Source organism: Onychomys torridus, chromosome 3, assembly GCF_903995425.1.
Source record: "Onychomys torridus chromosome 3, mOncTor1.1, whole genome shotgun sequence".
In the NCBI taxonomy this organism is placed as follows: Eukaryota; Metazoa; Chordata; class Mammalia; order Rodentia; family Cricetidae; genus Onychomys; species Onychomys torridus.
In genome coordinates this window covers 139743590-139762017 of record NC_050445.1, presented here as the reverse complement: position 1 = coordinate 139762017, position 18428 = coordinate 139743590, and the positions used below count along the sequence as shown (strand labels likewise).

The 18428-nt window shown below is 45.5% G+C and overlaps 1 protein-coding gene across 5 annotated transcripts in view; it reads right to left on the bottom strand.

Moving 5' to 3' along the window:
• Ano2 (anoctamin 2) overlaps window positions 1–18428 on the bottom strand; it is a 340730-nt gene that overhangs the window by 211732 nt on the left and 110570 nt on the right. For all 5 annotated transcript variants that reach the window (XM_036182061.1, XM_036182063.1, XM_036182064.1 and 2 more), the window contains 2 exons: window positions 7327–7382; window positions 6000–6041 (listed from right to left, as the gene is read on the bottom strand). In XM_036182061.1, the coding sequence (XP_036037954.1) occupies window positions 6000–6041; window positions 7327–7382 (98 nt within the window). The remainder of the gene's footprint in view (window positions 1–5999; window positions 6042–7326; window positions 7383–18428) is intronic.

The following is an 18428-nucleotide window of genomic DNA, read 5'->3' as shown; positions in this document are numbered from 1 at the left end:
GAGTGGACTTCCCAAAAAGACATAGAGAGGAAATACTACACCACACACCCCAGGCACCTCGCCATTGAGTGGTGGGCAGCAACTCCAGCAAAAGCAAGACACGTCTCCCAGAAGTTCAGTTTCAAATCCCTGCCTAATAAGCTTCACCAGTCACCTACCAATAAATCTGGTAATTTAGTAATGGACCAGCATTAGTCCTCACACAGACAGCCACGCTGCCAGATACTGCTGCTTAATCAAGTGCAAGTGTCACAGAACGGCCTGACAAAGCCATCTCTGTGTTGTAATTTTTATACTCTTCACACATCACACAGAACTCCCAAGGAACTCTTCCAAGGAGGGACCTGTACTCTACTAAAGAGCCTTAGCCTGAGGTACACCAGCTTGGCAACCTGCGATCCTTTAAAGACATGATACTAAAGCTGAAATCAGAACTAGTGATCCTACTTAAAGGCTACAGACTTTCATTGTCATAACCTCTCCCAGAAACTGTAAAATACAACCAGAAACCATGCAGTCTTGATGAAACAAGGTGCACCAGCAGTTACTGTTTGTGGGGGGTGGGGGGCACTCAGACACAAAGGGGCCTTCAAAAGAGGTCTGAAGTCCCAAGCCCTGACACTCACTGCTCATTCCAGGGTGATGGCCTCTGAGTTAACTTGTGCTATTGTTAATGCATTTCCTCTTCTCCTCCTAAGGGTGATTCTACTGCCCTGAGCTCCCAAGAGCAAAGCTTTGGCTCTCAGCACCTTGTTGCTATAGAGACATCACTTATGTCCCCAAAGGAGTCTAGCTTGCGTCAGAAGGTAGGATGAATCGAGTTCCCTTGAGGATAACTAGGATGTCACTGTCCATCTCATAGGCTCTGATCTTCAGAGAAAGTTCCTACCTAAGTTGTGAGTCCAGCTCAAACTGGAGCCCAAGAACATATTTTTGCTACTTGTCCCAAAGGGAAAAACTAAAAATGCTCCAAGAAGCCAGTATGATCCCAGTCAGAGACCACAGAGACAGGCCAGGGCAGAAGCTTCACTTCCGCCTGGATTCTGGTCCTGTGATCAGACACTTCCAAAGTCCCCTACTCAAGGAAGCATCCTCTACACACAGGTAATCATTCCTATAGTGGGTGCCAAGAAAGCTGCCTGAGCTCTATCTAAGGGGAAGGATGGACACTGAGGCAAGCATCACTACTACATCATCTCGGCTGCAGGTACTCTGGCTACTCACATGCACTTCAATCACCTGCATGGGAGACAGGAAAGGAGAAGACTGCTCCAGATCTCCTCCCTCAAGAGAGTTCATTCATATACAGAAAAGTGAGCCATGATAAACTGCAGGTTCCATGGTCCCCAAGGGAGACATGCCCTGTAGTCTCAGCCCCTTGAGGGTGAGCATGCTATTAGTAAAGAGCAGGCAGACAACCATGGTAACTTTTATCAGTTTCTTTAAACATAATAGCCTAGAACCTTCTAATGCAGCTCTTAATCTATTTTCTCACATAATGCTATACCATGTTCTCTCTCCTTGACCAACTGGTCAAATCTGCACATTAAACCAGAGGCTGCAGCTCTTTATTAAAGGAGGGGACCTTCTGCTATGTTCTCAGATGTGATTCAGGCACAAGTGTTTGACCCCAAACCTTTGTGACAGGGAGCAACTACCCCTGGGGACTGCCCCCTTCTGACAGATTAAGGCACATAACAGTACATTCAGCTCCCCCAACCCAAGGGGCTTCACATCTGACAGTGGGCCTCTAGTGTAAAAGAACTCAGGGGTGACAATACTTTGCAATGCTCCAGAATGTCATTGTGTTGGAACTATGGTCCACCCTGAAGTTGCATGTTCCTTGGTGATCAGCTAGATGCATCCAAGATGGGCAGAAAGTGACCAGTTGCAGATACCCCAGAAGCAATCATGGGAAAGCCTGAATAGAGGAAACTAGGATCCACCAACAGATTCTCAGTGACCCACTGGAACATCTGCTAAATTGTCTGGGCCTCAATCTCTCCTCCGCTAACATGCAGTCTGGACATCCTGGCAGTTAATCCTCAAGTGGACACCCCCAAGCCAAAGTGCCATCCTGTATAGACACTTTCAAATTGCAGGTTTGGTTCTCTTCACACCCTTTGGAGTGGTCCATTTACTAACTGTCCACTAGAGAAGAGGGCTACTTGAAAAGGCAGAAAACCTGGAAACAAGGGTTTCCAAAACACTGGAGAAAACTCACATTCCCAAATTGCACCTAGGGTCCTTTCCTCCTCAAAGGTGGGGGCCCACGGGGAAGCCAGGCAGCCCTCAGAAGAGGGGGACAGTCACTTTTCTGGGACCCTCTTGGAAAGGAGGTAGCTCCAACAAATGTGAAAAGGAGCAGTAGCTGGAAGCCAGAGGCATCTGTATAGGCCCAGACTGCTTCCTGTTTCTGCTGCCCTGGCTTCTAGGAAGGCAGGAAACCCCTCCTGTACTCCAGAGGCAAGAAATCTCCACTTAATTGCCCTCCAGGAAGGGAGGGAGAGACTGCCAGCCCCTGCCTGGGGCTGAGTCATCTCTTCTGCAGCAGTGCAGGAGGCAAGCTGGAGAAGGGGGATTTCCTCACTCTCCAGGGCCTCTAGGGTCCCCTGAAGTCAGCCTGGCAGGAGCCGAGCCTTGGGGAGATCATGGGAACGGGCACAAATTACAAGGGAAGTGTGAGTAAAGGGAAGCATCCAGGGCAGGGTGGCCATTTTGGGTTATAGTTTCAAACCATCTTCAAAGGCCCCCAGAGAAGCCATCCCACCCCACAACACCCAAGGCTGTTCTACATCCTCCAGCGCAAAGGCAGCAAAGTCTTTCCCTTAACCTGGCCAAGATCCTCCTCACAGCCATATCAGAGGACAATTATTTGAATCTCACAAAACCAAGGGAATCCTTGGGTATATGAGGAGAATGCCATATGTTTGGTCTTCCCAAAGACACAGCTTTGTAAACAATGGGTCATGACCCCATATGGAGCAGCTTAACTAAATGTGGTGACCACATAGGTAAAAGACTCCAAATACGCAACAGAACTCAAACGTGTAATAAATCCGCCACATTTCTGGGGGTGCTCACTAGCATTGCGTTGTATTGCACCACGTCACTGTAGCCTAATTCTGAACAACACACATGCCCTGCACCATGCACACCATTGTACCATACACCACCAACAAACACTGCCTGAAACCCCTCAACTCAAATTTGAAACTATGCATGTTATGAACTGCAGTGTTTTGCTGTACACACATTTTCTGCTCCTTCAGAAGCATAACATTATGGAAAATAAAGACTGTATATTTTTCCATCATTCCTCACTCACTCAATATCAATTTAGTATATTTTGGAATAAATGTGTCTTGTTAGAAAGTTTTGTTTTAAAATTTGCTGTTTGAGTTGCTGACTTTCTTTTTTTAAAAAAAAAAATCATTAAATTGGAAATTTGGTTTGGGATTAGGACAGAATTTCCAACAATTTTGGAGACAGTCCTAAACAGACTTCTCTAATTTTGCACTACATATTTATGCATAATGGCATTCTCAGCACTGGTAATTTTAAAACTAATGTGTCAATTGACTCTGAAAAATGTTGAGAATGGTCTATGCCCTCTGTATCAATATCCATCCAACACTTAATTTTTTTGTGCAAAAATAAATAGAAGCATCCATTTTGCTAGCAAACAAATGTGCTTTTGTTTTTAATAAATAGTGATTGTTTTTCCTCCTATGAGCCAAGCTCCATGTGCCTCAGTCTTTAGCCATCTTTGCCTGAGAAATATCTCAGGTCCTGACAGTTGACTTATGGTAATAGATAAATAGTTTTCTACATTCAAACACCAAGTATTGGGGTACTTAAAAGTAACTGTTCTCTCATGTTATTTCTGAAGATGACAAAAGTAATCTCATTAGAAATGTTTTCAAATGTGTTAGTGAGGGAATCTAAGGACAAGCTTCTGGGTTTTCTTGGAATTGGGACAATGTAAAAACTGTATGTATACTAAAGAAATGATTCAAATTAAACTGACGATTTATTAGGAATGAATGTTGACTCATACACCTATTTTATATAACTACATACCCTGGTTCATGGAAAAAAATTCTAAAGCAAAAGGGGGTTGAGGATAAAGTTTAAGCCTTGCTCTAGGACTTTGTAAGCTCCCCTGCACATCAATCATGCCTATGGAGTAAGAATCCCTTGTGGTTTGGTCACCACAGTTTTAGCCATGACTCCAAAATCATCTATAGACATTGCAGCCAGTCTCCTGTCCTCGCTGGATATCAGTTTCCTTCTAGGTGGACAGGAAAAAAAGCTTTCATTTATCTCACAGGGCTTCGTTTATCTCACAGCATGGCAAAGTTCTCTTCTCTACCCAGGAAGAGAAAGGTAAAAGTGACAGGAACTGGCCAGCAAACCGAAGTGAAAGCCACACAAAGAGGACCTCTTGCCTTTAGAGACACTTGTTCACCTGTGCGCAGCATCATGCCATCAGCACTGGGAATTACCTAGCAAGATACCACTCTACCTGGCTGGTCTCTCACTGACTCTCACAGCCTTCTGCCAGCAGGAGGATGTACTATCATCTTTATATTAGCCTGATCATGGGCTAATGTATTTATAATAATAATATCGTGTTAACAATACAATCTTACTCCAGAAACAAATACACATCTATTTGGACAGACTGCAATTTGCTTCTCTCTACAAGTGCCTGTAGCAGAAGGCAGTCTGGATTTCCCTGAGTTAACTGTGTCTCCCTGGGCTCTGTAAAACTCCTAGATAAGCTGAGGTCCTCACCATCCAGCAGGCAGTTTCTTGGGCAGGCAATGGCTAGTAATGACCATTTAAAGGGGAGAGGCATGGAAATCAGAGTGTAGGAGGACAGAAAACGGTTGGTTGAGAGAGGTGAGATGGGGGAACACTTCCTCCTTTTCCTTTAAATGTGATGCAGGACTTTTCAGGAAATTAAACACCGAGGCTATTAGCATCAGATAGGAAACAGATGAGGTTGAGACATCACAATACTACAGCAGATTCCTCAGGCAGGCAGAGTGGGGACATGTGTAAGCAATCACAGCAGTATTTCTGGAAAAGACCTTTTATGTTTTTAATACTTAACACTTCATAACAGGGACTAATAGGCAGGATAAAAAGAAGGCTGCTCGAAAGGCAACGTGGGGCATGAGTGGTTTTCCAGACAACAGGGTTGGGGGGAAGGAATCTCTTGAGCTTCGATTCCTCATCCCTTCTTCCCCCTCCCCCCAACTTTGGACATTAGAGCCACGGGAGGCTGGGCAACAGGATGCCATGAGCAACTGATAGACCTATCCTTACCAGAGAGGCTGGAACCGTCCTTTAATTGCATATACCTGGATGACCCCGTGGTGCCAGAGTACCAGCCAGCAAAACAAGCATCATCGCAGGGAGCTTGGCAACGTATCATATGGTCAGGAACTGTGGCCACCCCTGGAGTGGTCCCTCTAAAGGAAACATCATCCTTCTCCTAACTGTCCTCTGGTTCCCAGATCCCTCTCATGTGCAGCCTGCAGGAGCTTTCTTCTCCCTTGACATTCTCCTTTGTAATTTGGGAGTGGCTTTACTCTACTTGCCTGCCTATAGGGCAGGAAAATGTCATAAAGATGACCCAAAAGAACCCATATTGGATACCCACGGATGATCACACATTTTTCTCAGGGACACCAGAGGCAAGGGGATTCTAAGCACTTCTCCCTAGGGCAGTGTAACCTTGGGTAATGTGTTCAGTCTCTGCCATGGTGTTCACATGGCACTTTAAGGAAGTTTGCCAGTTAGTGCCGCTCAGTTGGTGCTCTTGTCTTTGAAGGGTAGGATGAAGACTTTATGATGAGAAAACCATTAAAATTGTTGTAAATGGAAGACTTATGTGTAAATGGAACACATGACACCTGCAGCCAGTCCCACACCCAGCCATGGTTTTACACACCCAGGGTCCTCAGTGCAGCACAAAAGAGGCTCACCTTCCTGTCATTCATGTCATCCCCCGGACTGTCATATTCACCCTGCAGGGGAAAAGGAATACCAGATAAAGCCAACAAAGTCACCCAAACCAACGCCAAATGAGAGAGGATTTTCTTTTTTTCTTTCTTTTTTTTTTTAATTTTCTAATGCCATCCCTTTCTTTCATTTCTATTTAAGGAAAGTCAGAAACATTGCATGGTCAGGAACCAATATTAGATTTCTTAGTCATCACCTTGCAGAGTTTAATTAGGATAGCTTTTCACAGAAAATGCCCCCCTCCTGTGCCTTAGATATGAGCCCAGGATCCTACTCTTAACTCATGCAATGGTAGGTCTGTGTCTGTAAACGGGTTAAGATGTGAGGAAAAATGTTATCCCGTGTCCACCACTGGCAGAACTTAGCTTTATATGCTCCACAGCAAAGGTGTGAGAACTTGGAAGGCCGGTTGATCAGATTCATGTGGCTGCATTGCGTGACAGATGTTGGATGATGGTGAAGCCAAGAGGTATTTAGTGTAAGGGCTGCTTAAATTCTTCACAAGTTGTCTTGAAAAATTATTGCATTGCATATTGGGAAGAAGGTTACTCCCAGGCAAGGAGTGCTTCCTGCCTGTGTATTACCCAAGCCTCTGAGGTTTCTTCCATGGACATCCACCTGTCTTCACTAACAACCCAGCCATGCATACTTTGAATCAATCATGTACAACATCTGTATTTTCACACTGTTGCCAAAATCAAAGATAAGGTGTCAAGGAAAGCTCAGACAAAAACCGACACCTCTTGCCACCCGTGAAAGTGACTGGGAGGACAGTTTGAGACCTTGGGCAAAACCTGAACCACGTGTTACCTTCAGCAACGAGAAGGTTTCAGGATTAGCAAAGGTGTTTCAGTCTCAGAGTTCACTCTGCCTTGTTTTGCCATATATTCAGCTACCCCAAGACCTGTGGCTTCAACTTTTGGAAGAGTAGAAAGAACATGGTGATAAAAATAGTATTTATAGGCAGCCACGGCACACACCTGCAATTCCAGCTCCAGAAGCTGAGTTAAGAGGCTTGTGAGTTTGAGGCAAGCCTGAGTCGCAGAGTGAGACCCTGTATCAAAAAGGGAAAGAAAGAAAGAAAGAAAGAAAGAGAGAAAGAAAGAAAGAAAGAAAGAAAGAAAGAAAGAAAGAAAGAAAGGAAGGAAGGAAGGAAGAAAGAAAGAAAGAAAGAAAGAAAGAAAGAAAGAAGGAAAGAAGGAAGGAAGGAAGGAAGGAAGGAAGGAGAGAGAGGAGGGAGAGAGAAAAGAGAAAGCAAGGAGTGGGAAATGGGGATGCAGGAGTACTTACATCATGAAGTGGGTAGGCAGCCTCATAGATATTGTTTGCTATCAGAGAATTAATACCTATAGAGAAAGAAGATGAGAATAACAACACTAACATAAGGCCTTCTCAACCCCTATTGCCATAAATATTAAACCCTCATGTGTTTCCCAGCTGTGAATCATTGCATCCTCCTCTACATCCCTCCACTCTGCAGGCTCTTCCCCGAGCTTAGTTTTTAGTATAAGGGAAATGTTGTCCATTTCCCAAATCCCAGTGACATTTTCATATTAATACACTGTCTGAACCTTCACATGCCTCCTGTCCTCACATAGTGGTTACTCTGGCCCAATGTCCTCCACACCACATGGCCACAAGCATCATTTGGGACCCTCTGTGTTCCATATCAGCATAGATGTGTTCTGATGCATGACTTTGACCACAACAAATTAAAGTTGATGTCAGTGTTTCCCATCATACCTTCCAGTCTCTTCACAGGAGTTTGTTGTTATGGTGACTGGCCTGCCTGCCCAGACTGTAATAGCCCTGAGATCGGAGATACTCTGAACAGCAGGACTCAAAATAAGGTTTTGGGATCACTGGGAGACCTCTGACTCTTCCATGGTCCTCATACTGTGGCATGTTAACGGTGATAAGGTTGTGAGCATAATATAATGTCACTGTCATTATTTGCCCTTTACACTAACTCTTTCATGTATACATAAAGGGGCTTTGTGGCATGTCATGATGTCATCCCCTTGGCTGATAGAATATATGCTTATGCCTTCTTGTACTCCATGTATTTCTCAGTTTTAACTCCAGTACGATAAAATCTGGTTAATAAAAACCATATAAATGAAATCTCTTGAATGCCCCCAATAATTTATTATTTCTTTTATTTTTGAGATTATAATTACATCATTCTTTTCTTCCCTCTAAACCTCTCCATTTGCTTCACCTTGCTCTTTCAAATTTATGATGTCTTCGTTAATTTTGTTACATACATATATCCACATGTATACACATACATATTCCAAAATACAACCTGCTCAGTCTGCATAATGTTACTCAAATGCATCTTTTCAGGGCGGATTATCTGGTATTGGATAACCAATTGGTGTGCTCTTCCCTGGGGAGGACTATACCTCCCACCCTCCGTCCTTAGTTGCCTGTGGTTCTTTGTGCATGGTTCAGGTCTTGTGGGCTTCCCCCATTCGCTTTGCCATGCCTATTTGTGTTGTCCTTGTCCTGCTCATGATCAGGCAGTTGGTGAGACTTTATGGGTGCCTGTCCTGACATTACTAGGAGACTCAGTCTTACAGCAAATGCCAACATTTTAAAAGGCAAAGATGCCCTGAGATTTAGAAAGAAAGAAAGAAAGAAAGAAAGAAAGAAAGAAAGAAAGAAAGAAAGAAAGAAAGAAAAAGAAAGAAAGAAAGAAAGAAAGAAAGAGAGGAAAGAAAGAAAGGAAGGAAGGAAGGAAGGAAGGAAGAAAGAAAGAAAGAAAGAGAGGAAAGAAAGAAAGAAGAAAGGGAAGCAAGCCAGCAAACTACACAGAGATTTGTTGTTTACTCCTAACCGTACTTCATGCCCCTCTTGCCCATAGCAAAGTCTACTGAGCAAATGCTAACTGGATGGATGCTCTTTCTCTAACTCCAATACGACAGCAGAGAACTTCTGCTCATGTAAGGACACAGTTATTTGCTTGTTTCATTCTTGGTTTTATTGAGGCTATAAAGTAGTCTGTATGTTCTGCTTCCGGGTATGAGAAATTGTATCTTGCCAACTCAGAGTACTAAGATCCTGCATACCAGGGTCCACATTCAATCTCAGAGAGAAAGAAACCAGAGGAAGTTTCTAGTACCCAGTAATTTCCCTTTGACCTTGCATACACTTTCATTCCTGAGCCATTCTTTGCAGAGAGGCAGTGGACAGCACTGAGTCAAAATTATGGAGTTCAGAGGAAAACAGCATGATGCCCAGATGCTGAGTGGTCTGTGTTGTTATTGGCTCTGCATCCACCATGAGGCTGGGACACATACAGATCCAGGCATCACCGCATTAAAATTCATCATTTTCTACCTCATGTGTCCAGCCACACCCACACATTCAGACACCAAAGAGGATTTCAAACAGTCCGCTCTTTCCCATCAGTCCTTAATTCTCTAGCCTTGCCAAGATTCATCACAGCTCTAGTGTGCCACATATACCATGCCCCTCAGGCCCTGCAGACGCTGGGTAGACATGGCTACCTCCAGGGATTTGAAAGCTGAGTGTGCAGATGTGCCTTCAAGAGCTAGCAGTCCTCTTGCAATTCCAAGTTTCCTCTGTGGGATTAATGTAAAACATGAGAAATAACTTTGGGGGTCAAGAGGTTCTGAGAGGAGGGGGTGCAGGTGGGGGAGGGGTGCCAGGGGTGGACAAGCTACAGATTTGTTTTACTCAGAAGACTACAGTTTCAGTCAGAGCATCATTAATCAGTTCAAGAGCCCTAACCACAGCAATATGAAGCCATCCCACAGTAATCAAAGGGAGGAGAACCGAATTGGGGCAGTGGGGGTGAGCCGGTATTTCAAAGCTACAAACATGCTGTCGACATGGATAGAAACTAAAGCATCACAGGCAGGTAGGGTCCCCAGCATGACCACACCCCAAGAATGACCTCATCCACACCCCACAGTTGCCATAGCAGCTATGTATACCTCAAAAACAGTCCCAACACTTTATGGGGGGGAGGGGAAGCAGGTGTTTCACTTTCCTTGCCTCTCCTGCTCAGTCTCAGCGTCTCAGCTTCTCAGCACTGTAGCCCGATGTCTGACTGACAGACTGACAATCTGAGCTCAACTGGCCTGTCCTCAAAAGACCTCAGTCCCCTGGGGGCTGAGTGTTCACCCATTTCTGTCTCATCTAAAGTCTACACACAACTCCACCTACAGCTCATTCCCCTGCCAGGACACAGGCTTCCTGTTGTTCTGGGTCGTCCACAGCCTGCAACATGCGACCCTTGAAAAGCTGTCAGCCCTTGGCTGCACTTACTCAGGATCTCTTGTAGTTAGCAAGCGCCCCACCCCCAGCCGGCACACACACACACAACACACACACACACACACACACACACACACACACACACACACACACACACACACACACACACACCCTCCTCACTGCCTTGTTTGGCAAGCTATCCTGATGAGGAAACTCTAGACCCCAGTTGATTAGTCTGCCTCCTAAGACAGGAAGTCCAGGCGAATGGTCTTTTGCCTTGGAGCAAAGACGTCAGGGTTATGAAATCTGAGTTATTCTGACTTAGATACGGGGCTCCCAAATGATATAGTTGAATGTTTCTCTGTTAGCTGGGCACCTCCCACAGGACACCTAGGTGGTAGCACATGGGTGATCCCAATCAGTGCTGTTGGGGGCAAGGAAGGAGGGAGGAGGGAGGACTCATAGAAGAAGGGAGGAGGGAGGACTCATAGAAGAAGGGAGGAGGGAGGACTCAGAAGAAGGGAGGAGGGAGGATTCATAGAAGAAGGGAGGAGGGAGGATTCAGAAGAAGGGAGGAGGGAGGACTCAGAAAAAGGGAGGAGGGAGGACTCATAGAAGAAGGGAGGAGGGAGGATTCAGAAGAAGGGAGGAGGGAGGACTCAGAAGAAGGGAGAAGGGAGGACTCAGAAGAAGGGAGGAGGGAGGACTCATAGAAGAAGGGAGGAGGGAGGATTCATAGAAGAAGGAAGGGGGAGGACTCAGAAGAAGGGAGGAGGGAGGATTCATAGAAGAAGGGAGGAAGGAGGATTCATAGAAGAAGGGAGGAAGGAGGGACTTATAGAAGGGAGGAGGGAGGACTCAGAAGAAGGAAGGGAGGAGGGAGGACTCATAGAAGAAGGAAGGAGGAAGGATTCATAGAAGAAGGGAGGAGGGAAGGCTCATAGAAGAAGGGAGGAGTGGGTGAGGGGAGCCAAAAAGTAACTGCACAGCCACAGCTACCCTACCAAAGTAGGGCCGCACTAGCCTCTTCTTTCACTCCCAGACTTCAGAAACCAAGACTCTACCCCAAACAAGCATGGAAATCAGTTTGAAAGGAAAAGAAAATAATCAAACGTTTCTCAAAAAGAGAAAGAATCCCTGCTTTGAAAATTTTTTATTTTTTTTCCTTCCTTTACAACAAAAATGGGCTAATTGGTTCCATCATCCACCATTCATGTGGCCACAGTGGCAATACTTTCTTCTTCAGGATTACATATATACTCTTCCCTCACCATATTAGGCACAGTGGGGGCAGGGAAGAGAGGAGAGGGGGGGGTGAGCAGGCAAGCTTTGTCTTCTTCATTCCAGAATGAAGGCTATGGAGAAGCAGAAAGCTCCAAGGATGTTTTCTTTCCTTTCTCTCTAGTCCCTAAAGAAAAGCAAAGCCTCAATTCAAGCAAAGCAAGGAGTCTGGGGTCCCACATAAGCTGATTCCCAAAGTCACCAGCCCTATCTCTCCTTCACACCTCTAGCAGCTGCACACTTGTTCCTTAGAACTCTAACCCCAAAGGGAAAGGCACTGATTCCTCATCACACAGCATGGGTCACACCTTAAACAGCCTGAGACACTGGCCCAGCATCATGGCCCCTTTACACCCAGAAGCCTCAGAGTTAAAGACCAGGACCAGAATAGACGCGGGCTCCTGCCATGGCTAACTGAACACGAGTGTCCAAACCCAAGCCTTGCCTTTGGTTCTGCAGATGCGAAGTGAGAACAAAGTGCAGGACTTTATGGTCCACCTCCCAGAGAGAGTCTCATTAAACCTACAAGTGCTGCTGGGTGGCAGGGAGCATGGCTCTGCTCCCTGCGGGCCAAACTCAAAGGAAACTTTCATCCTTTGGGACAGGTACTTAGAGGAATGGTGCTGTCCTCCTGAAAACCCATTTGGTTTTAATTCCCTCCACAACAGGGCCTGCTCAGCCCAGCATTCTGCTTTCATCCCTATACTCCAGCCGGACATAAATCTAAACCAGAGCCCCCAGACGGCACATTTAACAGAGACTATATTTACCCATCACCAAATTGTCTTGACGTGTGCTTAATTACTTAAATGTCTTTAATCCCAAACCTTTTCTTCTAGCAAAATAGAAACCAGTTCAGCTGGATGAATGATAAACCAGATGTTTACAACACACACCATGGTCTGGCTCCGGTCAAAATAATTAAGACATTGCCTCCTGAGCAGGAGGGGAGATGCCCAGAGCATACGTTCATTTCAATGCTCTGACACCAAATGTCCATGAAAACGTACCTCCATCAATCTGTAATTTTCTTTCCATGGAAAGGCAATAATAACTTCCATATGAAGGAGCAAGAAAGGTGTTTGTCCTGTGACATGGTCAAGAAGGCTAGGGTTTCTCTCCAAGGATAAGCATGCTTTAAAGGCACACATCTAGGGCCCTGGCAGCTGACCTTGGGAAATGTGACAATGATTAAAAAGGCATGGTGAGGCTGGACCAAGGAAGGGTGCGACTGCTCACATGCTTCTCCCACTGGGCAGAGCCTAGCTTAAAGACAGTGTTCATCTCTGAAGAGTGTGTACTTTAGCCTGTAATCTCTCGCTTGCGGGGTGGAAACCAAGGAGAAGCTGAGATGCTCCCTCTCCAGGGGACTGATGGGAGGAACCTAGGAAGTTAATGTTCAAGGGCTGGAGAGATCACTCAGTGGCCAAGAGCTGCCACTGCTGCTGCAGAGGACCCCCCATTCAGTTTCAGGACCCACACCAGGTGACTGATAACTGTCTATGACTCTAACTTGAGGAGATTCAATGCCCTCTTCTGGCCTCCATGGACACTCCACCCTCACTTTCTCAAGGCCAGATACTCCTGTTTTGCCTTTTTGATACTAATTTCCACCCTCTCCCAAGAGGGGAGAGTCAAAGGCAAGGAGAAGGAATGAGCTGCAGCAGCTAGAACATTGCAGATTTATTTCTGCATGTTCCTATGATGAAGCTTAGGAAATTAACAAGAAGTGGGCTCTCTATAGGCATGTGTGGTTACCCTTGGGTATTTCTGAGAACCAGGGGGCAGAGCCTTCTGTAATGCTCTCCACATTAGGTCAAGACACCTGTAGCAGCCCACCCTGCTGTACCTTTATCCCTCTCATTTTCTTTAGCTGACTTTGGGGTTCCTGGGAATCACCCGAGTAGATAGTGACAGCGTACATCCTAACACTTTGTCCCTGCAGATTTCAGAGCATCGCCCATGGAATCTGGTGACTGGAATTGTAACCAGGACAGCAGGTGGCTGATGCCGTGGAAGTGCATGGCCATGGCTTCCTGAGGTCATGTTTCAAAGAGATAATCTAGGAGGACTTCTTCTAATTCCCCTCACAGACTAATCTGAATCCTGCAAGCTGGCATCCCTTTTCCCAGAACTGTCCGCTCCCACCCGTTCTGAGGTCTGTAGGTGTCCTGGGCCCCAGGTCCTGACTGGAGCCCTGACTCCTTTGCACATTTGTAGAATGGTTTCTCCTCTGGCCTTATCGTCTTGTATGTAAAGGAGACCACATGGCCCCTTAGAATCACAGTGTGTTCTAGTACACGTCAGAGCTAGGTGGGTTTCAGCAATGCTACAGAATTCCCATTGCCTGATAGGGCAGAAACAGGCCAGGGAAGAGTTGTGACTTGCTTTAGTTTCCCAGCTTGTTCATCCCAGAACTGGAGGGACCCACTATTCCATCCATGCCAGGTACATACCGACCATCCAGGTCCCCTTCTCGATATATCTCTGCCCTGCCGCCCCCCCCCCCCTGCTGATAGGAGTAGACTGACAGTCTGTGGTCTCCTCCTGCTTCCCATCCCTCAGAGGGGAAAGGCTTTAGACTCCTGGCCTTCTGTCCAGTCACCTGCACAAGGACATTCCTCTATGACCCAAGGGCTTCCGTCCCTTTATAGAGAGGTAGATAGCTCTGCCACTGTGAGTTTCAGACTGCTGCGTCATTCCTGGTACCTTACAATTTCCACCCTGGGCTTCTGGGAATGGTGGTTCAACGCCTTCCCTGGATGGTCCTGGATGTGGCACTCCTGCTGCCAGGATACTGGCTGGCTCTGCAATTGCTGCATCTGATCCCTGTCTTGCCTGCTTTCCTTTCTCGAATCACTTCTCCTAGGCAGCCCCACACTTACTCATTACCCCCTCCTCTGGAAGTCCCTCTCTGTGTCTCATTTGAAACACCCCATCTCCAGTGCTTTATTTACTTTTCCATTTAAATGCACATCCTGCATGACGAGTCCATTTTGTTTATTGGCTTATTTTCCATCTCCCTTCACTAGAACGTCAACTCCCCGCAAAGAAAAATGTGTTTCTGTTTCACTTGCTACTATAGTATCCATCTCTAGAATCTGAATGACATCCAGTCGGTTTCGAGTAGTTTTTGAAGGAATGAAAGGGTCATCTTCTGAGTCCTCTGGGAAACCTTTCCTGATAACTTCCATTGTCAATTGACCGACTTACAGAACACTAGAGAAGAGCCAAGAAGAGCCAAGGAAGCTGCCACTAACCCTGGCCCTAAATCTGCCACAGTGTGCTTGTCAGCAATTACGTTATGGAATTAGGTAACACTGGTTGGACCTGCTTCTCATGGGGGTCTAATGGGCCAAAAGAGCTAAAGCTACAAAAGTTCTTGGGAAAACATCCTACTATACACATGAATTTTGGCTATAATAAATGCCTTATTGGTTCAGAGATCTCCTACCTACTTAGCTCCCACCACAGAACACCCAGAAGCAAGGATAACTATCTATAAACAGCTAATGCAGAGCTCATAAAACCTACTCCCCCGATGATGCCTGCTCTATCCACAGCAGGATCCTGGCAGCAACCCCTCCTTCAATTTCTCTTTACCAGAATTTTTTTTTTTTTTTTTTTTTTGCTTTTTGTTTTTTTGTTTTTTTAAGACAGGGTTTCTCTGTGTAGCTTTGCACCTTTCCTGGAACTCACTTGATAGCCCAGCCTGGCCTCGAACTCACAGAATTTTAAGGTGCTTGTTTGCCTATCTCCCAAATGGCACAGAAAAACTGTAACAGCAGAGGGAGCTCACCAGGTCAAGAACTCAAGAAATGAGCCCAGGGAGCCTTTGATAATCCAGGAGGAAACACACACACACACACACACACACACACACACACACACACTCATACACACACATTCACACACTCAAATACACTCTCACATACTCACATTCACATACTCACACACACTCTCTCTTTCTCTCACACACTCACATACACTCACATATACTCACATACTCACACAACATACACTCACACTCTCACACACTCATACATACTCTCTCACACACTCACATACTCTCTCTCCCACACACACACACATACACACACCACACACACACACACACACACACAGAGAGAGAGAGAGAGAGAGAGAGAGAGATGCATTCTTCCTTCATCAGTGGCCATCCAAAAGAGCTTGCACATACATTCACCTGGAGAATACCTGCTGGAGTCTATGGCCACATCACCTGAACACACACCCCTCATTCATCTGATCCCGGAAATCCAGCAGGGCCAGCCATGCTTATACTTAGACGGAGGAACAAATGGTACAGGAAGAAAGTAAGGACTTCCGTGGTTGGTTTGGGAAAGATTTCTACCCCAAAGGATGTGGCCGCCGGCAGGGACAGGCACGAGACTGAGCATAGGCCCCTTTCTCTTTGCTCAGGATTCAGTTTAGAATAAAACTGCAGAAGCTCAAGAGCCTTATGGTTTGGATATTTATTCATTTTTTTCTCCTAGTTTAGACATTCAGTTTTAATTTGTGTTTTTTTCCTGGTTCTTATTTTTTTAATTTATTATTTATATTAGGCTTTTTTATTGTTTTCCTTGTAAGCCACTTCAGAAATGTCATGGAACAAGGCAGAAATATAAATAAGTCAGTACATGCAGCTTATATACAGGCTGGTGCTTTCCAAAAGCCGGCATCAATAAAAATGTATTGTCTACAAAGAGAAGGAGTAATGAGACTGAGTGGGAGGGCGGCTGCCCTGCTGTTATCTGCATCGCCATTTCCGTTTTCTAGCTATGCAGTAAGTACAGTGAGAAAAGACTAAAGCACTGTGCGTGGATCACAAGTCTAACGACCATACAGAAGGCAGAACCAAGGCCGGATCCAGGTCGGGGAGGGGCGTGCCTACAATACCAAATACAATCCTGCTCTCTCTCTTTCTCTTCCATTTATAAGACAGCAGTTCGCTGGAGAACTGTCACTTCTACCCGTTTGTGTTTTTTCCTTCACCTCTTATGAAACTGGAGACACAGGCAAGAAAATCCAAACACATCTCCGGGCTCAAAGGTCCATGTTATCTCAAAGCTTCACAGTGTTGTGTTCTTCGCTGTTTTCTGACCCTGTCACGTTCTTCCTTGTTTCTGATCTACCAGGGGGATTTATATGTTGATCAAAGGGCTCCAAAGGCAGAAGTCAAGTCACTTGAGGACAGCCTTCCAAGTCCTCCTCTGCTGAGAAGCACAGTTCAACTGTCCCTCTTTACAAAGCAAGGGTGTCAGCAGCAGCTACTGGGCCATTAACTGGCCCTCAGGCTCACCCTGACCCCACCACTGGCTCACAGCCTTTCAAAGGTAGTAGGAATAGATCAGAGCAAGGACAGCCAAGTTCTAGGTCCACTTGAAACAACTCTAACTCAACATGCAGCCCTGGACAAGTCTCCTGTGTTCCCAGTGCCATTTGTAATTGGTGATCATTCCTGGCACACCACTGTCTCCGGAAGCCACGAAACTGATGCTGGATGATTTCTGTTGACACTGAAAGATAATTGCTTGCTGCAGGTGCTCCTGTTTCCTTCTGTACGTGACCATTACAGCACCTGCAGCATTACCTCAGCATTACCTATTTACACTGCTGGCTGAGTGACTTGACCAGGAGCCCCTGAAGGGTAGACAACAGGTCAAATTCATCTTGGCATTCCTCAGCTTCCGTAAGTATCTTTTGACACATAACAGGTCCTCAAAGGAGTTGTTTTTTTGAATGTCTCAGAGGGAAGTAAAATTTTGAACACTACCAGGCAACCACAAAATCCTAACGATGTTTGGCTTTGAGACTACACACACACACACACACACACACACACACACACACACACACTAAATCCTAAAAGGCAAAAGAAAACAGAATCAGTTGAAGCAGGCAGCTTCCTGTGACCTTCCAATAATCCTGGGGATTATCCCTTCCCAAAGCCCCAGCTTTTAAAGACTTTCCAGTTTATAAAGCAAACTCACAGTTGCCTGTTTAATCTTTACAAAAACTCTGAAAGATACGTTTATGATCTCCATCCCACACAAAAGAAACTGGGCTGCAGAAAGGTTAAGTCACCGTCTGTGAACACTGTCAGAAACTCACTAGCGATCGCTATGGGACTAATAAGCTTGGCATTTTTAAAATTAATTCATTAGATAAAGTCAACTAAGTGGAATGTACAGAGTAGAAAGCTGGGTGCATAGGGCCAGAAGATCATAAACAATGGTTTCTACACACCTCCAGGGCTCACTGTCTGTGAATCAAAGCCATGAGAGTAAAGAATGAGCAAGAAAGGGAATGAGGTTGGTGGGAACCCCAAAGAGAGAGCATGTAGGAGAATCAGTGGGCCACTGACTTGATCTGGGAACAAGTATAAAATTGGGAAGGTTTTTACCTCTGCCACAATATGCATCTCTGAACGATCCATTAGCATCAGACTGCCTGCCTTAGTGTGTGTACTCTGAAATGCTGAGGCTCCTTATCCAAGGGTACAGAAACACTTGTATTTGAAAAGCATATCACAAGGTGAATGGATTCCACTAGTTACAGTAGAAAGAATGCTGGGCTGACAAGAAGCACATTTGGACCTCACAGCCCCTTGCTGTATAGTCTTGTATTAGTCATTCACCCTCTCTTGGGGAGGAAGTAGTTTCTTCATGCAGAGAATGAATGGATTAAACTCACCTAAGACCTCTAAGATATATTTCTTCCTAAAAACAGTAAATGAAAATGGACTGTAGTTACTTAAAACTATTGTATGCTGGTTAGTTTGGTCAACTCAACACAAGCTAGAGTCACCTGGGAAGAGGGGACCTCAACTAAGGACCTGCCTC